Genomic DNA, 24,644 nt, shown 5'->3' with positions numbered 1-24,644 from the left:
CATATGGCTGCGTCATCATGCTCCATCTGAACAACCTGTTGTTCTTCATTTTGAACCGGTCTAAAAAGACCAAGGGGTTGTGGTCAGTATAGACTGTGATCTCCCCTTTGCTATTTGTCAAGTACACTTCGTATTGCTGGAGGGCAAGGATGAGACTGAGAGCCTCCTTCTCAATTGTGGAGTACTTCTTCTGGTATGCATTCAGTTTTTTGGAGAAGTAGCTAACTGGTCGTTCAGTGCCTTCTTCATCTTCTTGGAGCAAAACCGCTCCCACTCCTACATCGCTAGCATCTATTGCCACCTTGAATGGATTTGAGAAATCAGGAGCTGCCAAAACAGGCTCATTAGCAAGGACTGCTTTTTGACATGACAAATCCCATGTCCTTCTTTGTTTTGTTTTGCAACTTCCAACACTGTGAGTTTACATGCCCTGTCTTGTTACAGTGAAAACATTTGATGACATTTGCACTTGTACTGGACCCTTTGTCATATTGAGGCTTTGGTAGTGATGAAGTTTCAGAACTCGTGCCTTTTTCAGGACCAGCATTTTTTGGATGGCTCGACTGAATTTTGTCTCTCTTGTTTCCAGAGAAATTCCTGAAAGGTGGTCTGTTGTCATTTCTGTGGGTCAGCTCATACTCATCAGCCATCAAGGCTGCTTTATGCAAACTTGTCACTTTGTGATCATCCAAATGCGACCTCACACTGAAAGCAACACTCTTTTTGAATTCTTCCAAGAGAACAACCTCACGTAGGTTATCAAAGTCCTGATCCACTTTCAGGGATCTGTACCACCTATCAAACATCATTTCTTTTTCACGAGCAAACTCAACATGTGTCTGGCCTGGTTTACGGTACGAATTTCTGAACTTGTGTCTGTACGCCTCTGGCACCAACTCATAAGCATTCAACACTGCTTTCTTGACCGTAGCATAGTCACGTGATTGCTCTTCAGAGAGAGATGAGTACACATCAGCTGCTTTGCCGACAAACACACTTTGAAGGAGCATGGGCCAAAATTCCTGTGGCCATTTCAAACTGTTAGCCACCTTCTCAAATGACACAAAATATGCATCAATTCTGTTTTCTTCAAACTTTGGCACCAATCGAATGTTCTTGGCCAAATCAAAATCAGAGGGAGCCCTTTCACGATTTCCAACAGTCTGTGCATGAGTAAATTCCATCTCACGCAATTTCAGCTGTTGTTCTTCATTTCAATTTCTTTCTCCACTTCTCTTCGTTCTCTATCCCTCTCTCTTTCCATTTCTAATCTCATCTTTTCTTTCTCTAGTTCCAATCGAGCAAGCTCAAGCCGTGTTTGATCGGAAATTTGAGCTCGATCTGCAGTGTCAATTTCTTCTTTGAGCTCCATGTGACCAGCTACTAAGTCAAGAATTTCTGCCTTTCTTACACCTTGTGGAACATCTACATTTAAATGCTGTGCAATAGCAGTCAAATCACATTTGCGTAACCTTTGCAAATCTTTGAGGGACAAATCTGTCCTCTGAACAAATGCCTGAACATCCATCGTACTGACTGACATTGTCACAATGTATTACACACAATATACAATTGAACAACCAACTCAACAGGTATCATGTCTGTACCAATATTCTGGCTTCCGGAACGTTCCAAATTCTAAGTTTTGGCTTAAATTCACTTCTCGGACACAAGCCCCCAATTTTGTTACGACCAAAATCACTCCGAGAATGATCGCACAAAAGAAACAATCAACTGATGTTCAGGCGGTTTATTGACAGTGATATTGTGGGTACAGACTGGTAATCGGCGTCAAATCAGTACAACAATGATCAATAGAAACAGTTACAAATCGGTAATGGAATCACTTACATGCATCCAAATCTTAAATCTCACAGTTGCTACAGTTCCCTGGTAGTGTCCAGATACGATGTTCGATGCACAGATGAATGATCCGCGATGCACCGATGAATGATTCCTTCGACGTAAATCCAGAGGCACAGGTTGTGATAATCCTCGGTATAAATCCGGGGTAAATGTCCACAATAGATCCACGGTATAATGTTCACAGCAAAATGTGCAGAATCCAATGACCACGTCCAGTCGATGCGTTGAATGATGATTCACTTTATAGTGTCCAGCGAGGAATCCAGCCCGTCACAGCTTTGCCGTAGCAATGTCCATTGACATTAAAATATGGAGTCCAATGAAGGCACATTAATTCTCTGCAGGCAAAATGTCTCCCAGGCCTTATCTCCACAAACATAACAGGTCAGCAGGTAACACAGGACTGACTATAACAAGTCGCTTCAGAGCCCGAAGTGACGTAACTCTCAGAGCAGAGGTGTTGGGTACTCTGCCTACTGCAGAATTTCTCTGGCTTATATACTATCCATTCACCCCCTTCTAGCACATTCTGTAACTCTCTCCAACCTGGGGCCACACACCTGAACATACTAGCAAGTCCTAGTTCCAGGAAACCTGGATGACTCACTGCCTAACTATGTACAAAACATCATTACCAAGAATAACTACCAATCACATTGGGCTACAGGGACAGTGCCTCACTCAGCCAAACATGTAAGCACTTCCCAGAACATTCTGGAATGGGTGAAATCATTCTAGATTGAGTGAGCTATAATGTATTTCCTGTTACATGCATGTACTGTATAGCTACCGGTACATTGTATACCACCTAGAAAATTCTCCACTGATCTGGTCAGCCTGTATGTACTATATCTATACCACATAGAATGTTCTCCATTAATCTGGTCAACCTGTGTAGCTTAGTCGAATGATAAATGAATTTTAAACCAATTTGGTCTCGTTGTTATATCCCTATACTTCTGAATCGAGACCAACCGCTATACAAAGAAGAGCACTGTCTTCTGTATGTTCACAGGTGTTCTGTTGTAAACGCGGAGCGCTTAGTCTTTATTCAAGGCAGCGAAGGAAATATCCAAGGGTTATGATGTCCACAGCGCTTAGTCTAATATTCAAGACGGCAAAGGGAATATCCAAAGCTTATAATACAGTGTATATCCCTTTATCTAAAAACAACAACAACAACAAAGCAATTCCTCGAGAATTTTACCATATTTTTCAATTATTTGTCATTTTCCGGTGAAAACGTTACGGTGAAAACGCTAATACCACGCCAATGTCGCTTTATTTCCATCCAACAATGAAAGATAATGCAAATACAATGTACCGGTACACTACAATACATTATAATAAATAATGTTGTAAATGAACAGAGTGATTTTTGTTTAAAACGGATGTATTTGTTGAGAGGGTGGTATAAAAACAGTATAGATAATCCCTTTTATTAGGAACTTTAGATATGATACAGGTACATTGGTCTAGATAAAGACTAAGTGCACCGCGTGACAGCTGTGGACATCATAACCCTTTGGATATTCCCTTCGCTGCCTTGAATAAAGACTAAGCGCACCGCGTTTACAACAGAACACTTGTGGACATACAGAAGGCAGTGCTCTTCTTTGTATAGCGGTTTAGTTTCGATTCAGAAGTACAGGGATATAAAAACGAGACCAAATTGGTTACAAATTCATTTATTATGACTAAGCTACTCATTTGGAAATGCTATCATAGCTTGATAAGCATATCTATGTCCGACAAACAAAATGACACCAAAAAGGTTTTGCCACCTCAGGTGGTACCTATAACCCATTTTTCGGGTCTTGGCCCATGGACTATATTGACCGATTCTGTGACGCGCTATGTGTATTTTTGGCACTGGGCGCAGCCATAGTGGGTGTCTCAGCCGACCCCCCCCCCCCTTCCCATTCCCCACCCCTCTCCCTACATTAGCACGCGCGCAGAACGAAAAACTGCTTTAGCCAATGGGCGTCTCGTACTGAGTGCGCGAATGCTTGCTTAGTGCGCGAACCTTTGTTACAAGGGCGTGATAAACATGTTGCCCGGGGTGGGGGAGAGCAGGGGGGGTCGGCTGAGACACCCACTATGGCTGCGCCCAGTGCCATGAAATGTCTGCTGCCCTCAACGAACCCGAATCGGTCAATACATTGTATCACGTGGCCGTACACAGAGTGAATTCTGCCACCCTTATAGGTTTCAGATGTATTTAGGACCTTGTTATATCATACAGCAGCATCATTTCTACTGAAGTATGATATAAAATTGAAGAAATGCCTTAATGTTTGTTCCAAATTGCTGTCCCTCAAAGTTCGAGCTAACTAATGAAAGAATGCAGGCCTAACTAAAACGTGTCGGAGAGCTCTTTCCCTCCTTCCCTTTCTTCCTCTAGTCTTTCTCTCTCTCTCTCTTACCGGGTCCTGTTGGCTGTAGACCCCTATGTAATATTATTCGAATGATATGAATATTGATCCCATCATTCATATTTTTAGGTCGTTCTCTTTTGATAATGTATATTATTATGGTATACAGGGGCGGATCCAGGAATTCCGTAAAGAGGGGGCGCATTTGGCCATTTTTACAATCAGTGGTGTAAAACACGGTTTTGGCACTAATTGGTGTATAACTTTCTTATACACTGACAGATATGCATTATTTTTTCTCATAAACTTACCACCCACAGTGTCTACCTTGGGTACCTTAATGAACTTTCCTCTCTTTTTCTTTCAGATGTGGCATGCACTTACATGCTTGAAATCCAACACTTTTGGTGTATGCACTCTGACATGGTTTTTTTGTCAGACCTAGCATATTAAATCGTTCATTCCTTTTCATTATTTTTGTTGTTGTGGTGATAGACAGGTATCCAACATTAAGAACTATTATGTTTACCAGGTTCTGCTTTGTCTTCTTTAAAGACTGAAATTGTCCAAACTTTATGTTTCGGAGGTGACATTTTCCGTTAACAATTAACCCCTCTTTTGAGTTAGCTCTAGCTCACAATTATAAAATTCAACTTTGCTAATTTCCATCAAAACAGAAAAGTAATCAATCTGACTTAACTTCGATCCAAAGATTATTTGATTCAAATAGCTTATCATTTTTTGGTGAGTGTTTATAAATTTATGCAACCTTTCCGTTAACTTTTCTGTCACCTCCGAGACAACAGATTTATGTATTTGATTTTTTTATTCTTGACATCAGTTATACATTACATTTACAAAAATGTAACATATCCCCTCACATTATCTCTGAAGGAAGGTAGTAGAAATATAGCCTGTTGTTTTCATTTCGGAGCAATTTACAACTTTCCGTTAACACTTGTCACCTCCGAAACAACAAGCGTATTATATTTGATAATTTCTCGAAGACAAAGCAATTTTGTTTGATTCTGTCCAATTGACAGGAATCTCTTTTGGATGAAAATAGTAATATGGCAACAAGAAGTGAGAATTTTCTAGAGATTAATAAAAGATCTAATACAAAATAAGAATTACTGTTTCGGAGGTGACAAAACACTGTGAACAAGAGTTTTTGCTCATTTCTATTGAAGAGAAACCATATCATGTACACCAATGGTTTCATTTATTTTAGTAACATAAGTCTCAAAGTGGAGAAATCAACTAACACACTCTCACTCTTATTTTCATTACTATACTGTACGTTTTAGGTCAAATTTACATTTTTTCACTTTTTTAACATAGAGAATGCACAAAATACACCAATCTGTTGTATATATAATCAGGGATGCCAGTGGCAAATTGCTCTTGGGCCGGAAATTTTTTTTTGTGAACGAAATTGATGTGCGCGAAGCGCACATCACGAGCGCAAAGCGCGAAGTCCCTTCGGCCGGGGTCCAGGGCCCAGATGCTCTCTGGTGCAATCTGAGCATTTCTGAGGGCTCTTCTTTCCTCAAATCTAATCCAGAGAAATGAATTTGTAGCAAAATAAAGAAGTCCTAGTGCCGTAAACTCCGTAGTTTTGCTTCTTTCAGCTGACTCGATCGACTCACCATACTCTCTCAGCGCTGTACACTGTAGCTATAGCGAGAGCGCAGCATGATCCATGCACCGCACATAGTACTTCGCCTAGAAACACCACACGTTGTTCGATCGCGATCGCACGTGCTGGTATAACGCTTTCCAGACAATAATGTGGTCGTATTCTAGAAAAAAAAAAAGGAATTTGTAGCAAAAATAAAGAAGTCCTAGTGCCGTAAAATCCGTAGTTTTGCTTCGTTCAGCTGACTCAATCGACTCACCACACCGTCTCAGCGCTGTAGCTATAGCGAGAGCGCAGTATGATTCATGCACATAGTACATCGCATAGAAACACCACACACTGTTCGATCGCTATCATCGCACGTGTGTTCATGCATGCACAGATGTCCCAGCTAGCAGCAGCAACATCGCGCTAGTTTTGCATGACAGTCGTTTTGTGATATTCTCATGCCCAAGTATATGCGAAACATACTACGGAAATCGTGAAAGTGAATGTCCTGTAAGTTTAGATGATCATATTTTTTCGTTTTTCTTTCTTTCTTTCTTTGTTCCTTTCTCGTGTTTTCCGGCTTTCCCACACAGACGGAAATAATATCACGAAGCCGGAAATTGGACACCAAAATATGAAAAAGCCGGAATTCCGGCTATTGCCGGAAAACTGGCATCCCTGATATATAATATTGTAATCAAGATCAATTCTCCTGCTTTAGTTAAGTAAACATATAGATGCTTTCTAGTGAAAGGCAAGACTTCAGTTCCTTTTCACTATCTATTAACATTTTCAAATACATTTAATATCTACAAAATCATCACAACAGAAGTGACTTTTGTATACCTAGCTCACCAGAATTCCTTTGATACCAAAGTGATACATGCGGCAGTTCATGCATGCCCTAGTCCACAATCTTAAAAAAAATCATAAAATAATCAAACTCCACAAAAAGGCCACATGCCTTCATGTTTAGCTGGTACACAACTTGCTTTGAATTCTTAGTTGTTGTTTTTCCATGTACAACGTGGTAATCATAAACAAAATTATGTGATTTTTTTTTTTAAATATGACAATAATTATTACATTTTCCAAGTTGAACCAACTGTATATGACATTGTATTTTTTAAGATTATTGAAGTTATCTGACAACTAAAGTGAACAGAGGAACAAGTCCCCAGGACTGGAAAGGGAAAGATCCAAAAACAAGATTTGTATTTCTATCTCAATATAATTTTGATGACGTGTTTACCTTGTTTTGTTATTATGTTTTATCTTAGAATTTGGCTTTAAGTACTGGAATTTCAAGGAAAAGAAAATGGTTTCTTAAAGGACAAGTCCACCTTCATATACATGTGGATTGAGTGAATGCGACAACATTAGTAGAACACATCATTGAAAGTTTGGGAAATTGGACAATCCATTCAAAAGTAATGTTTTTTTTAAGTATCTATGCAATCACTGCTGGATGAGACGACTACGACAGTGTATGATGTCACATGCATACAACGATATAAAGAAAATATAGGTGAATTTCACAAAACTTTACTTTTTGAAAAAAGTGCACATTTCTTCAACTTGCTACTGATGTATGTTAGGGCAATATCATTCACCCTGCCTTCCAAAAGAGAGAAGTCAAGTGTTCTTTTGTTATGCAAGAAAAGTGAAAATATGTTGAATTTTCTTGATACTTTATCCTTGTACACGTGTGACATCACAAGCTATAGAAGTCTTCTCATTCAGCTTTGACTGAGCAGAAACTTAAAAAATTCATAACTCTGGAACGGATTGCCTTATTTTCCTCAAACTCTCACTGATGTGTTTTACTGATATTGCTGTATTTACTCAACCATCATGTCTATTGAGGTGAACTTGTCCTTCTTCGGTCCCTTATAGGGTTATTTGAGACCAGTTTGTGTCTTGGACCTTCTGTGAAGTTGATGGGTAAAATTACTGAACAAAAAAAAAAAAATTTCCCCATAAGTTCACACAAAAGCATTATGCTGCTCTCTTCAGCTGGGAAACACAAACTGTTGTCTTAACCAAACTGTAAAAACTTGCTAAAGATTAGTATGAATTACAATCTAAAACAAAATATGAGCTGGTATCCACTATCATGAAAGAGAATAACTAAACAAAATAACAAGTAAGAACTGAAAGAAAGAGCTTATATTTGAAAATTAAAGCCAAGAGGAAAGACATGAATGTTCACAATATATTAGTTAACACCTGAGAAGTTGGGTTGTCTCTGTGTTGTGTCACCTCCAAAACAATAAAATGATTTTTTCTTATCTTATACTTTTTACTCTCAAAAGTGACTAATGATTGCTGGTAATTTTCAAGCAATTCAGAAAGACACATAAAATATATTTTAGTAATGTTTTAGTAATGAATCTGGTATACTATAGAAAATTTATCCCAGATGAACCAAACACCTTTCACCAGTATTATAACATTTGTATGGTGGCTATCAAGAATGATGAAGAATTCATGAACATCCTTGAATTAATCTACATGTATTTATAATACTATGTGCAAACAAAAACATAATACAAGTCAAATAAATATGTCCCCACCAAAAAATTACAATGGTACCCTCCGCAACGATAACTTTAAAGATAGTGAATCAATCTAAAATACAATTTGAGGGATTGAAACTATAACTCATTGCCCACACCTTACAGAAAACCCCATTCAATTTGCTTCAGAGGTCAAAGCAGAAATGAGGATTTTTGTAGAGCATGTCAGGAATCCCTTCCCTCCAAGTTCTGTATATTGTGTTTACACATTAATATGCAGTTCCAAGAGCATCCAAGTGCTAAACTTGGAAGAATCAGACTCCTGACATCCTTTATAACAATCCACATTTCTTTCAGACCACTTAACCAAATTGACTGGGGCTTTCTGCAAAATAGAGCTAAGATGTTATAATTTAAGACCCCAAAGTAGATTTTAGCTGATTTAATCATATTGGGTGCTATCAATGCAAAAGTCTAATTGTAATTCTTTTTTTTTTTTTTTGTTTGTTTGTTTGTTTGTTTTTGTTTTTTTTTTGGGGGGGGGGGGGACATACTATATGAATACTTGAACACAATGTTAACATTTAATGTCACCTCCGAAACAAAGTTATTCTTCCCTGGTGTTGTGGAATAAAATGTTCTGAGAGCAAAGAAACATTACTAAAATGATCTTACACCCTCATTTCAATTTAAGGTAGAAAATGGAATGCCATGTTTCTTCAGGTTACAATATCTAGCTTATGTCTGTCATATTCTTACTGTAAATGAATATTTCAACACAATGTTAACATTGAATGTCACCTCCGAAACGAAGTGATTCTTCCCTGGTGTTGTGGAATAAAATGTTCTGAGAGCAAAGAAACATTACTAAAATGATCTCACACCCTCATCTCAATTTAAGGTAGAACATGAAATGCCATGTTTCTTCAGATTACAATATTCAGCTTACAACCCGCGTCCAAATGGAAGGCAAACTACCGGTGCCCATGCTAATTAATGAAGTGTAAAAAAACACTTGTTCTGTGTGGTTTATCTGCTTGAAACAGGAGTTAATTTCTTGTTCTCGAGTTATAATTATTAAAAACATTGATAAAAAGAAGAAGTTTTGTGTTATTGTCACTATTCTCAAAAAAACTGAGTGTTAATATTAATGTCACCTCCGAAACATTCTATTATGTTAACTGTCACCTCCGAAACATCCATGTGTGAAAAATCCAAGATTTAAAGAAATGATTGGAATTTCATTTAACCTACATAGGAAGGTAGCCCTTCTTAAGACTTGTTATAGTATAGAGTTTGACCTGGCTTGCCCTCCAATAAATAGTAAAAATCTTTAAAATTGCATGTCAATTGGTATTTTTACCAAAAATTTATAAATCTCATGTATTTTTTTTAAAATTCACTTTATATTCAACCCCAAATAGTTTTGATTCACAAACTATATATTGTTGTTAACCCTATAAACTTTGCATGGTGAAGTTTGACTACAGAGTTTTGTCATTATGGTGCAATTCATGAAACAAAATTTTGCTTAAATTTACTTCAGGTGCCAGGGTTTTCCTAAAATTACACCAATAACTCTTCAGCTTTAAGGTCTGAAATGTTATTTTTTCAAAAATTTGAATACTTTCCCACAGGAATCAAACAGAATAATGAAAAATATTTTGTTTGAAATTTTGACCCTCTGAGTACAAAAGTTACACCACTGATCGTAAAAAAGGCCATTTACAAAATTAAAGGGGGGCGCACGCACCCCTCCCCCAGAGCGGGTTGAACCCGCTCTGCCCTCCCCCATTTTTTTCTTTTTATTTCTTTTGTTTCAACAAAAAATAAAGGAGGGGGGGGGGTGTGAGCCGGTTGCGGTCCTCCCTGGATCCGCCACTGGCATATACCATTGGTAAATCTACCGTACCATACTTCTGCCCTACTCTGGCAAAAAGGAAGCAAGTGACAAAAGTGACATTTCTCGTAAATGAGCAAAATGTGTCTGTCATTTACACTGACGTCAATGGACTATCATGATGTCTTATCTAACATATCTCTTAGCAGGATGAGTGTTTCTGCATGAAATTTGGCCTGGAAGAAGAGCTCATTATGTGAACTATGAAAACATCAATAACTCAAATTCGAATGGTATGTCACTTGCTTCCTTTTGCCAAAGTAGGGCAGCCTTCTCCCCAGAGAATTTATTTCAGAAACGCAATTTCCTAATATAACAAATTAAATGTTCCTTATCATATTTTAGTCATAAGAAAGAGTTATTTTCATATTCATATGTTTCATGGTCAATCTGCACACTTGAAGAGGTGTTGATTGTTTGGGTGATAGCCTCCCCCCCCCCAAAAAAAAAAATGTTTCCGCAACCTAAAAGCTGCAATGAAAGATAAGATTTGATCTGTGCTATTGATTGTAGGGATGAGGGTTTCAGGGGTGCCCCCCCCCCCCCCCCCCCCCCCCCCCCCCCCCCCCCCCCCGCTGGCGAGCAGGGTCCGCTTGAACAAGGAAAGGAAAATAAAAGTTAAAACTTCTCAAATCTCCAAATGCAACAGAAGAGTTTCTGATTTTTTTGTTGTTGATATCTTAAATATAAATGTTTTAAAATCATGTAAACCACAACAACAACAAATCTAGTCCCTATAAACGTGACAGGTTGATTCCCCCAATAAATATTGACTCTGAGAAACGGCTGAGAGAGAGATAGTGTCATGAGAACGAGTCAGTATATCAGGCGCCATGACCCAAACTCCACCAGGGACGTATCATTTACTGGCGTATACGCAGCCGGGAGGTCTGGAATGGTTTTCAAATCCTCTTTTTCAAGAATCAGATGATCAAATTGTGAGAATATACATGTGAGATCGTGGTATCTATCACCATACTCCAAACTGCTGGTTTTTAAATTACCGGTGAGCGCTACTAGTATATACATCCAACCCCATAGACTGAGTATAAGCGGACAAGAGGTGCATGACAGATATACAATGATTTACCTCTTCAGATTTTGTCAAAGATTATTTTTTTCTCATTTTTTGATGGAAATTTTTGAGTGTGTGCTTCGAGAATCAAAAGTGTGTACCAAGATTTGAATTTCAGTGAAAAAATGCAAAAGCTTTCTTGTGTTAAAAAAAAAGAGTGAAAATGTTCACTCTTGAAGGAGTGAATAACAGAAAAGAATAAAATATTTAGAATGAAATTGGAGTGAATTTTGAGTGAAAATGCCCATTTTCACTCATTTTGGAGTGACCTCAGGGATCACTCGAAGATTTTGGAGTGACTCCCCGAGGTCACTCCAAAATGAGTGAAAATGGACATTTTCACTCAAAATTAACTCCAATTTCACTCTAAATATTTCACTCTTTTCTGTTATTCACTCCTTCCGAAAGAGTAAACATTTTCACTCAATCTTTTTTAGAGAGAAGAGTACATCCTAAAAGACATGATTGACAAATTCAGCAACACAAATCCAAGAAGGATGATGTTGAACTCGGTATTCTGTAGGTCAGAACAAGTCAGTCGTATATAGGCACGAGGACGATCAAAAGACAATAAGTCCTATGCTGATGGCTGATACCTACGTCGACTGGGCAAAAATTACAAAAGTGAAAAAAGTCTGCTCTTACCAGTTTTTAACCATTCACAAAGATTTTATTACGGATCTGTTTTATTTTTTTCCAAGAAATTTATTTCATCATGGGGATACAATATATTAGTCTATACGTGAAAAAAACAAAACCGGATGACTTGAAAACATGAATGATGGAACTAAAATTCTCTTCACGGCCCAAACTGAAAGGTGGAAGAAAAAGAAGGAGGGGGAGGAGGAGGAGGAGGAGGAGAAGAAGAAGAAGAAGAAAGAGAGAGAGGGAGAAAGCGGAACTCCAGAAACGTGGTCTTAATAAAAACGGTGTAAAAGATACCTTGGTGAAAGGGCTGCAAAGTTCAATAGACAATGAAGTAAACGACGATCTCAGCCAAACAAATGCCAATAGTGAATGGCAGTCAAATTGACCAGGAGACAAGTACGGACAATGGTGATCTCTACGAACTTTTCAGTCATATACTCTCTGCTGTTAGCGAACTGTCCATCCAACTCAACAAACTCGAAGCTAGAGTCAATAATCAGGAGCTGATAAAGGAGAAAGCAAATCTCCACGAAATAGTGGGAACTGTCTCCAAAGTGCGTCTCCCTGGGCATGATGAGGGACACAAAACTACCTATACACCATCCCGACGCAGAATCCATTCGATGTCCTCGCAGATGAGCACGACGATCTACCTGGGCCTTCTCCTGTGATGTCAACAAGCGACCAAATTAAAGAGTATAGTGAACACCGCCTCCGCTATCTATCTAAGTGACCTGAAGTCATCCTTGGAAGTACGAATGCTAGTAAGTCTTCTAACGAATTGTCGACAAGCGAACAACTAAAGCAGTACCGAGAAAGTCATCGCCAAAGACGCTTGGATGTCTCTGTGCTTCCTGAGGCTCCTACCTCGGCATCAATACCAAATAGCGGCCAGAGGTAAGTGAGTGCCCAGAAGACAAGAGACAACGCCGTGTCACTGAGCTACCAGATGTTGTCATCATAGGGGACTCTATAAAAGCACATCGACGGCCGTCTTCAGAGCCGAAGACGCAAAGTGATCTGCCATCCACACCCGGGTGCGAAGGTGGCAGATATCTCCGCTAAGAAGGTTACCGAGGGTGTAAAGGCAAAAGGAGACGTCATTCTATATAAGTACATATCGGGTAAAACAACGTTTCGCATGGCAATGGAAGTACATCCACCGCAGATGACATCATAGCCTTGGCAGACGGGATTTCAACTAAAGGATGTGAAGTTGCCTTATCCAGTATTGTGCATCGTAGATGGGAATCAGTTCATCAGAGGCGCCTCGTCGATGGGGTGGATGAGCGCCTGAAAACCGCTGTCCTGAAACGGAGCTGGGGTTTCATTGACAACAGCAGCATCGGTGATAGGCATCTTGGGCGAGATGGGGTTCACATCAACAAGGCTGGGCAAGCTGTTCTTGCTTCGAATATGCGTAATTTCATCAGGCGACCCAGAGAGCAACCCACTGCATCTACTCAACAGAGCTCGTATGCTGAAGTGGTGGTATCCTCAACACAGAATTTCAGGATGATTCCACCTCGAGGGCGGCTGAAATCGACCCCCACCCACCCGTGGCTTCCACTGACAAAAGCTCAGCAGGGGTGGCACGAGCATCTACATCTCGTGACGGCAACATGCTGCTAACTTCTCGCTCTAACTTCGGTGAACATTGTGCGGGTTCTCGTTTATCGAAGTCAAAATCACAAACAATTTTTAACATTGCTTTGAAAGTTGGTACCAAAAATTTGAATTGCAATGATAATGTTAACACTGGCAAAGCTCTTCAGGAGCGACCACATGAACTAATCAAAAGTGAAATTAATAATTTGATGAATGGTTCAGTTCCTCCGCTCAGAAAGAGGGGTCTAAAATTTGCCCACTTGAATATTCGTAGTTTGATTTCTAAAACTGATGAACTTAGATTACTTCTGAGACATACATCACTTGATGTTATTGGTTTGAATGAGACATTTTGTGATTCCATGATTGATGATTCTGAATTGCATATCGATGATTATGTCCTATTTGTACGCAGAGACCGTACAAGACAATGGTGGCGGTGTGGCTGTATATATTTCCAAAAGATTCAACTATAGAATAAGATGGAAGATTAAACGAGAACTTACCGTTTGAAGTTTAATATTAATTTTATGAGTAATTGGAGGGTGAGATTACGTCATATATGAGATCCCGCTAGTGCGCACGCCACTCAATATTAGAAGCAAGAATGTGACCACTGATGTAGGAAGATAACGAGAGATTAAGTTACCGTTTGAAATTTGGGGGAGGGTGAGGTGGGACGTAATCTCACCCTCCAATTACTCATAAAATTAATATTAAACTTCAAACGGTAAGTTCTCGTTTAATCTTCCATTTTATATCGTAATTTCGTGAGAGATTACGTCATATATGAGATTTCAAAGCCAGTGGTTACATTCTCGAGGCAACCCCCCCGAAAAGGGGTAGGAAGCATACCTTACAAGAGGTTCCATTGCAAATGTCATTCAGGTTGAATGCTGCAGAGATATTGTGTCTCCAAGAGTTCACAAGTTCAGGCAGTTCAAGACATGTCTGCCCAAATCTTAGGGCTTCACAGTCTATTTTTTGATAATTGTTTCTACAAAGGTTTTCTCAGCAGGACAGGGCTTGTTGTAGTACTTGCGAAAGGTTCTTTCGTTGGCCCAACCGGCTTGCGCAAGTATTTTAGATACTGGGAAATTTCCCTTATTGGCTGCGGAGGTAGACGCTGCCCGAGTAGAGTGCGCCTTGTAGATCTCTGTATCAATACCCGCAGCCTCCAAAACCTCCTTAATCCAGCGAGCGATTGTTTGAGATGATACCCTGTGATACGGTTTCTTGTAGCTAACAAAAAGGTACCGTTCACTAGCTCTGATTCTGCGGGTCCTGCTGATGTATTCCTGCAAGTACCTGACTACACAAAGTCTCCTGTCTGGCGGGTATGCCTGGAGCTTGACACTGTGTGAGTAATTTCCAGGCTTGCTCTGTTTTAGGAGATCATGAAGGTGAAAGGTGACTGCATTATCTCTTAACACCATACCATCCAAGCTTAGATAGTGTAATGATTGAATCCTTTGTGCTGAGATTAATGCAATAATCACACACAATTTAAGCGTCAATTTTTTCAGGTCCAAAATGTGCGCTGGGGACCAAGAACGAAGAAAATTGAAAACAAGGTTAACGTCCCACATTTCCATGTATCTAGGCTTGGGTGGGCGTAGCTGAAAGACTCCCTTCATAAATCTCTGGATAAAGGGATGGTTTCCAACTGTAAACATAGTATCTCGAAGAATCACAAATGAAGATAGAGCACTCCGTGCTAAGTTTATGACACTGTAACCTGCCCCTTTATCGAAGAAAATGTCACTCAGGAATTCCAGGATAGCTTGAACATCCGAGTACAAGTAGTTGCTGCATTTTTTGTCACAAAATGCTTTCCATTTGTTTATGTACACTGCATACTGTTTTTTAGTCCCTTTTCTCCAAGAGGAGGCCATTACAGCAGTTATCCGTGCATTCAATCCCGCATCTCTGAAGGGCTTGCACAGAACCTGCAAGCAAGAAGATCAATCTGAGTGTTTAGTGGGTGAGGAGTGTTAGAAACTGGCAATGTTAGTAAGGATTCACTCCTATGAATAACAAGTGGTTCCTCATTCATCATCCTGTATAGGAGAGGAAACCATGGCTGGCTTGGCCATTTTGGGACTACTAGTATCCCAGTTGCATTATCAGATTTGATTTTTTGAATGCACTTAGCAACTAAGCAGAAAGGAGGAAATGCGTAAAAGTACCACTTTCCCCAATCGAGAGTAAAGGCATCAACAGCCTTGGCATGTGGGTCGGGCAACCATGTGACATAGTTCTCTACCTGCTTGTTAAGTCTGGAGGCAAATAGGTCTATTTCTGGTGTCCCAAAACGTGAAGTTATTTCTTGGAAAACTGTGCGGTCAAGCATCCATTCTGTGCGGTCATTGAAAATTCTAGACATGCGGTCTGCCTCCACATTCAGCTTTCCTGGCAAGTGTGCTGCAGTGACCCAAATTTTACGAGTTTCGCACCACTGCCAAATCTCTCGGGCTGCCCGATCACAGTCAAGGGATTTAATGCCTCCCATGTTGTTAATGTACGCAACAGCAGTACTGTTATCTAGCCGTAACAAAACATGAATGTTTTGTGAATTAGAACAGAAGGACTTGAGTCCCATGCCAGCAGCCAGGGTCTCCAGATAATTAATCTTATTCTCCCTGGCTTTTTGCAGCTCGTCTTCATTCCATCTACCCCCTGTATGGGTGGTATGATCAGATGCCCCCCAGCCTTTGCCACTGGCATCCGTGCACAATTCGAGCATAGGTTTAGGGTGTCGTAAGGGTGAGAAAGTAGACTGCACATTGTCTGTCCACCATTGCAGCTCTTGTTTTGCTTCCAAAGATAGGCTCATTTTTCTGTCAAAATGCCCCTTATTCATTTTGAGTGCTTTGATTTTGTCCCTTTCTAAAGCCCTGTAATAGAGCTGTCCATACTGGACTGCGGGAAATGATGCTACCATTTTCCCGATAATTCTAGCCACCTGCCTGATACTGGGGTTTGCCATTTGCATAAGTTCATTGCACAAGGACTGTATTTCCTCTGATTTGTTATCAGGCAGTCGAATTGTCATGGCCTGAGTATTGAGAATGAAACCAAGAAATTGTATTTCTTGAGTGGGGCATAGTACTGATTTTTCTGGGTGTACCAAGAACCCAAGTTGTGCAAGGATGCTAGTGGTTTCAAAAACCGTTTGCAATGTTTGATTCTCACTTTCTCCAATAATGAGTACATCGTCAAGGTATCCAATTACTACATGCCCTTGCTCTCTCAGTAATGTAAATACAGGTTTCAGTAGTTTAGTGAATAACCTTGGCGCCGTGCTCAGGCCATTAGGCAGTACTTTGAATTGCCAAAGTTGATTTTTCCAGGAGAACTTTAAGAACTTCCTGTGTGTTGGGTGCACAGGTACTGTATAGTACGCGTCCCGAAGGTCGACTGAAGCTAAGAAGCTATTTTCTGAAATGAGTTCAATAGCAGTATGGATATTTTCCATCTTAAAATGCTGGTACTGGAGATATTTGTTGAGATCAGACAGGTCTAGGATAACGCGTGTACCCCCGTCTTTTTTAGGCCGTGTAAAAATATTAGACACGAATTCTCCAGTTTCCATCTGGCACGGTTCGATTACTCCCTTGTCATGGAGTTTAGAAATTTCAAGATCAATATCAGCCTCTTCGGCTTTATCACACCGAAAAAGGTAAGGGGGTTTAGTTCTAGATGGTGCACCCATCTCTTTACTGAATTCAAGCCTGTAGCCACTTACAGCATTTAGCACATGTGGGTCTGAAGTAATTTTGCGCCACTTTGGGAGGAATTGCTTCAGTCGACCTCCTACCATAGGTTCTACATTATTATGACATAGCTTTGCATAATCACTAGAATCAGATGTCATGTTTACCTCGTCAGTTGAACTGGAGGTTATTGTGCTCTCTTCATCCCTGAGCCCTGCTTGCTGCCGCAGTGCGGTTGGTGCTGGCTGGGATGTGTGAAGGTGTGGGGAGCCGACGGCTTCCCCCTCCCCTTGGGGCGCTGGCCTAAAAAAGCATGGCTGGTAGCTCCAGTCCACGGTCCTTTTGCACCTGTAGGCCTAGTGACATCACTTGTACTTGCACGAGAAGTAGTCCAGCCCGCGTCGCGGTACTGTTGGGGCAAATTTGAGCTTCCTGATGTAATCTTGCTCCTGCCCTTGCCATATGCACTCCTGCCATAGTCATATGGGCTGAAACGCTGCTTTTTGTATTGTCTGCTATGCTCACTCCTGAGGACACCCTCAGTTGCTTTTGTTCATCTCTTATGTCTTTCATTTGCCTTCCCAGGTCGTCACCAAAAAGGAATTTGGAGACCGGGGTAGAGGGCTTGCAGAGATGCTGGAATTGATAACCAATGTCTGGTTTCATGAATTCCTTACGCAAGGAATTTAGCTCGAAATTCGCACTGCACAGAAGTGCTAGTGCATCTTGTTGCTGTTCAGTGATATCCTGTGCCGACACTGTATGTATGTAGGCATTGATGCCTCTCGTGAGATTCTTTTGGAGTCTCTGAAATTTGAGGTCTCGTGTCTTTGAAAAGGCAGGTAGCCCATTCCAGATTCTTTGGTTGACTTTCGGCACATCCACCAGCTCACAGTTGCTGGGAATGGGGTATTTAGTGATCGTTTCATCTACCACTTTGGGCTCGAGCTGGTGGGTCAGAAGGTAGGCTGTAGACTTAGCAATTTCTGGGTCAATGGGGGGACCAACTTCCTCAGCCACAGCAAATTTGGCTGCAATGTTTGGCACTTTCTCCACTACAGAAGGGGGAACTTCGCCTTCTTCAATATCAATTTTGTCATCACGATTATCCCCTTGACCTGGTTGGATAATCACAGAGTTTTCATCCATATCTCGGCCCAGAAATGGTGCCGCATATTCATCATCATAATGGCAGTCAGTATCTGCCGAGTCTGAAGGGGAGTATTCAGAACGAGTCCTGATACTCTTTCCATTGCCACCGCCTTCACGGGCTGGTGTCTGCTTTGCCGACTGTGCCTCCACAAATTGAACAACCACAGCTAATTGGCCTTCAAGCTTGCCGAGTCTATCTTCCAAAGTTGAAACTTTAGAGGCCAGTTTGGCAGGTGGTTTCACTGTTTTGTTTGCACCGGTACTACCGCTAGGGTTAGCACTGCTTGTTGTAGTAGTACTATTACTAGTACCTGCCTTGCCGGCTCTAGTAGGCGTTTTACCTTTGGCTGTCGCAGTTTTCTGCTTGCACTCTTGTGCGTGCTGGTCTCCGCGACCCCCGCCGGTGGCTGCCGGGGACGCGACTGCTGTCAGCAGCGGTGGTGCGGCTGCGCCGCCCACGTTTGGAACGTTGGTCGAAGACATAAATTCCGTTGCTGTTCAGCTGAAGAATGATCGTTAAAACCAGAAAAAACCTGACAAAACCTCCCGTTGAGGTAACTTTCGCTATTACGTCGATCCAACTCGAACGAAAACTTAAATATTCAAGTGCAATTCCGGGGAATTTTCCGAGCACAGAAATTCGCGTGTTAGCAAGATGGCGGCGACTAACGAATTGAGTGGCGCGCGCACTAGCGGGATCTCATATATGACGTAATCTCTCACGAAATTACGATATAAAATACGACTTGAATTCATCTACTTTAGAATGCCTTTGGTTTGAATTGCATTATCCAAATAAGCCTTCCATCCTTGTAGGGGAATTTCACAGACCTCCGAATTCTCACGTTGATTTCTTTGACGAATTAGACAAGAATTTGGACTCTGCTCTCTCGGAACATGAGTTGTATTATATTAGGTGATTTCAATTGTAATTATATGCCACGCCAACATGATGGGAATGCCGAAAAAGTTATGTTTTATACAAATATGTACGGACTAAGTCAGTTGATTGATACTGCCACAAGAGTTACAAATACTGCTTCTGCTTTAATTGACTTGATATTTGTATCAGACAAAGAACTTCACACTGAATGGGGAATATTTGAGACTAGCATTAGTGATCATTATTTGGTATATGCTATTCGGGATTTCAGTGCAAAGAGCCATCAAAAATCTGAATGTGCAGAATTTCGCTCATTCAAAAATCTTAATGAGGAAGAATTTTATAGCATTTGAGAAGTGCTCCGTGGCAGGTCATAAAAGATATAGACGACGTTGATGAGGCGTGGGATATGTGGTTGACTTTTTTCAATAATGTTATCAACAAGCACATACCTTTGCGCAAAAAGCGGATAAGAAAACATGTCCATGGATATCTGATGAGGTTGTTAAGCTCATGACGGAATGTGATAAAGTTCTCAAAGCTGCTAAAGCTAACAATAGTGATGATCTTTGTAAGTTGCCTTATGCCTCTACAGTCATCATTCAACACACTTTAAATGAAGGCTGTTATATATAGAATATTATATAGAATATTAATTAGTCACTCATTAATATTTATTAGTTCTCTCTCCCATATAGGCTGTACAAATGAAATAGTTTTTCTGACCTAATTTGCATAAATCTTCATAAAAATATTTCAAACTCAAACTACGCGTAAGTATTGGAAATATTTATAATAACTCAAAGTTTCATTATCTGTAACATAGTATGTGATAAACTGATGTTATGTAAGTCTGAGGTTGAGACTACTGTATTATTATTTCCACTCTCGCTCTCACCCTCTCTACTTTCAGCCCTGTTTTCTCTCCTCTCTGATGACAGTAACTCTCTGTTCTTCCGATGCCACACTATCTGTCATCTTTCTCTCATCTAATGTAAGATGCCAGTGGTTAGCAGGATGCCAAGTTCAAAAAAATTTTATGAGTGAGATTTTCATGACTCGGCATTTCGGCATGCGAATGTGCGCGGGAGCGAGGGTGTTGGAGGGGTCCCCCCCCCCCCCCCCGTGGCCTCCCACAGTAGGGAGCTTTTTCAATTTTTAGCTCTTAATGGTGCGATCAGGTGCATACTTACACTAAGAGACTATTGTTCACTTATTTTGAAAGACAACAGGGAAATATACCTTCAATTGCAACTATCACTTTAATCTTTTGAGCTATGCTCATTATTATAGGCCCAAGTTGCAGACTTCGTCCAATGCGTGAGAAAAATGGGTGTCATGCGTGAGATCGTGAGATGGCCCCTAAATGCTTGAGTCTCACGCAGAATGCGTGAGACTCGGTAGCTCTGGGTTAGCCTGGATGCATTCCTTGTATGACCACTGCTACCCATAACCCCTTCCGTTCCCATGCAATACACTGTATAAAAGATGTACATAGACTGGAATAAAGTCAGTCTGGCATTGCAGCCACTGAGTCAATGTCTACTTTCTTTTGCGTGCATATAACCTACTTACCTAGCTATATACTTCACATATATTCCCTCTATACTAAGGTTATAATATAGTATTTCTTGAGCAATGGAATTTTTGCATATTAATTAGCTGGATGTTGATTTTTTTTTTGGTTTAGGTGGTCCATTCATGGGTCAAATTTGCTGTTTTCACCCAATTTTAAAACTGAATAATTTGAAAACAAAAAGGTGTTGACACGTAACTTTTGTTGAATTTCGTAGCCCCTCTGATGTTCTACGACATTAGATGAAAATCAAACATTTATTCACATTTAAAATCTGATAATATTGGTGTGAAATCCATGAAAAACAGAATTTTGACAATTTGGCCCAAATTTGGCACAGATTTTGGACCATTTTTTGCATCTTAAATTGGCCATATCTCAAGAACCCCTGGTTCAATCTTTATGATCTTGGTATCATTTTACTCGGGTTTCAGAGCTTATTTTAATGGAGGTATTGAAAAATAGATTTACACCATTTCAATTTTTTGAGTGACATCATCCCTAATTATAAAAACAATAGTAAGGCCTACAATGTATACTTGGGTGACCCGCACCTCGTCATAGTTAATGTTTGCGCATATTTGAATCTCATTTTGCCACTGAAATTCTTTGAAACCCAACTCACATATATGGTACAGGAAAAATGCTGAAAATTCCAATGGAATCACAAGTTCACTGATCGATATCGAAAATTTGCTGCTATCGTCGTCAAAACGCAAACGATGCGAAAAAGTTGCGCGCTAAGGAAGGGGCCCACAACTCGTCACCCGCGCTCCCATAGACAAAGCACGTAAAAGACGTGTGCGGGTGACCGCGATGCTCCCATAGACATACACGTAAAAGATGCGTGCAGGGACAGTGGTGATACTTATAACACGTATTCCGATTAAATTTCAGATTTTCGCGAAAAACTGTTCGGTTTTCACCACAATTTGCTTGGTTGTGGTAGCCCTTAAAACAATTTTAAGCGGGGTGACAGTATTCGGGCCCCTGACGAGGTGTGGGCACCTCACTATACAATGTCTAATACTAGTAATAGTAACACATGCAGAGTCTAGTAGGGGTGGTATTATGAAATCCTTCCTTGGAAGAAATTTCTTCCTAAGTGAGGATTTCTTCCTAAGCAGAGACTCCAACCCAAAGTACCTTCTGATCTGGAGATTCTCCCGCCTGAAACCTCTAGCAAACGGGAGACTCAAAGTTGATGTGTGCAAAGCGCGAAATTCCCATGGTTCTAGATGCTCTCTGGTGCTATCTAAGGCTTATTTTTTCAACATACGATAGAAATATGTAAGAAATCCTTTCCAACGGGAGACAAAGAGCCAGGGCGGGAGATATTAAATCTCAAACGGGAGAACGGGAGATTTTACTAAAATGGGTTTTCGGCGGGAGATCTCCCGTCGAAAACGGGAGAGTTGGAGTCTCTGCCTAAGTGGTATTCTGAAAATCTTCCTAAGTTTCTTCCTAAGTACACTTAGGAAGAAACTTAGGAAGGGGGCGGGAATATGCAAATTTCTGACTTAGGAAGAGGTTGGTATTCTAGAATGCACTTAGGAAAGAATTTTAGGAAAATATTTAGGAAAGCTCCACCCCTGTCCTAAGTACGTTGTTAAGAATAGCAAACTGCAAGCATCATGATAGGCGCGCTTGTCAGTCATTGCACGCACATCGGTACTTTGATGCGCGAAATGAGCGTGAGAAAGGGGACATGCCGCGCTCTTGTGCATTTGACCCTACGTCATAGTAATATGCGATGCGATTGTCATTGGTTAGTTCCTTAAGATACGGCATTTTGTATTGGCTTAGGAAAGGATGTGGGTGGGGATGAGGATGGCCTAATTTGCATTGAAGAAGTGCCTAGGAAGAAATTTCAGAATACCAATTTTGTCTTTCCTAGGCACTTCCTAAGTTTCTGACTTAGGAAGAAACTTAGGAAGAAACTTAGGAAGATTTTCAGAATACCACCCTAGATCTAGATGTAGAAATAGAAAGATAATACAGTAATATTATGAAGAGTCATTCTAACCGTTAGAAGTAACAACCTTACAAACACTTCACTAACTACGACCAGCAGCCCCATTACGCTATTGCCTATGCGTATGGGGCTGCTGGTCGTAGTTATAGCATGGAGGTAGAAGGTCTCTACCTCCATGGTTATAGCAACACCTACCCGAGTCATGTTGAAAGTAGCTGATGTTGTTGCCAAGCAAGTATTGCTGGGTTTGTTAGTAATGTTGCGGTTTCTCTCTCCCTCTCTGTCTTGCACCAGTTATCTTCTTACAGACTAGTCTCTTCAATCTTGTATTGTAGTAGACCGAGAGATAAGTCTGTACTGCCTGTAATCTCCTAGTCTATAGATATTTATCGTGATCGTGGGGATATGCATGTTCCGCACAGAATGTCTGGCTTCACGGTGAACGCTGTGCCAACCCTGGCCCCTGCCACCATCCGCACACTCACGCTGAGGTGTTCATTCGATCACTAGAAATGCCGCGACTACAAAATAGTAGTAGGTTCCTACGTTGCGTTCATGCTGTAAACAAATATTTTAAATCGAAGGAGGTGTGATCTCTCCGAAGAGGTTTTTGAATAGAACTCTCACACGTGACTCCCTGCAGCGTTGACCGTAGCAGACTGAATACAGTATCTCAGCATTCGGTTCGGTCGGTGTGTCACCAGCGTACAAGCTAGCTGCGTGCATTTGTACTTCTAAGAGTATAGAAGCGCACGCAGTGCGCTAAGAGGGAACACTCTCCCGATTTTACACATAAACGGGCGTAGTATGCAATGGAGCCTAACGGCAGCCATTTTAGGATGCAAGCCGCTGGATCGTCTGGGCCAGGCCAGATATTGGTACCACCTGAGGTGGCAATACCTTTTTGGTGTCATTTTGTTTGTCGGGCATAGATATGCTTATCAAGCTATGATAGCATTTCCAAATGAGTAGCTTAGTCATGATAAATGAATTTTAAACCAATTTGGTCACGTTGTTATATCCCTATACTTCTGAATCGAGACCAACCGCTATACAAAGAAGAGCACTGTCTTCTGTATGTTCACAGGTGTTCTGTTGTAAACGCGGTGCGCTTAGCAAGGCAGCGAAGGGAATATCCAAGGGTTATGTTATTGTTGTTGTTGTTGTTGTTATTTTGATTTTTTGGCGTGTATCATTCATTTATGAATATTTACGCCTAATACCTGTTAAAATTTATACAAATATCTTTATGATTATTATTATTCATCACTAATTCAAAATTTTCCGCTGCATTATTGCTGCAATTGTGGAGATTTTATAAACAGACTGTCACCCACCCATCATTGGCCGTTTTTGTGTATTTTCTGGCCAGCCCGGTTCGTCGTGAACAGGCTTCTCAGCTTGCGCATGCGCGCGTGCAAGCCTAGGCCCCTCCAATACCGGCCAAGACTGGGATGATGTCTGTTAATGTCAATGTCTCCTTTTCCGATTGAATTACTGAAACCAAAAACAAAAAATATAATAATTTTGAAACCATTATAACATAAAAATCAAAGCAGACATTTTGGGCTTCTGGTGAGGTGCAGATGATCATAATATGCTTCTTACGTACATTTTTGTTTTACATACAAACATACACACACTTGCACTTACACAATATAAAATACATACGTACATGATATTATCTTCAACGATTTATTGTATATAATAATTATAGGAAGGAG

The 24,644-nt window shown here is 40.6% G+C and overlaps 1 protein-coding gene across 1 annotated transcript in view; it reads right to left on the bottom strand.

Annotated features, from left to right (window-relative positions):
- LOC139721760 (5'-3' exonuclease PLD3-like) overlaps positions 1-23,602 on the bottom strand; it is a 91,645-nt gene extending 68,043 nt beyond the window's left edge. The window contains exon 1 of the mRNA XM_071633085.1: positions 23,116-23,602. Within this exon, the coding sequence (XP_071489186.1) occupies positions 23,116-23,124 (9 nt within the window). The 5' untranslated portion in view covers positions 23,125-23,602. The remainder of the gene's footprint in view (positions 1-23,115) is intronic.
- Between the last annotated feature and the right edge of the window lie 1,042 nt (positions 23,603-24,644).

This window comes from Diadema antillarum, unplaced genomic scaffold (genome assembly GCF_040938485.1).
Source record: "Diadema antillarum isolate AM-2024a unplaced genomic scaffold, OU_Dant_1.0 scf00000149, whole genome shotgun sequence".
NCBI lineage: Eukaryota > Metazoa > Echinodermata > Echinoidea > Diadematoida > Diadematidae > Diadema > Diadema antillarum.
This window is presented reverse-complemented; position numbering and strand designations above follow the sequence as displayed.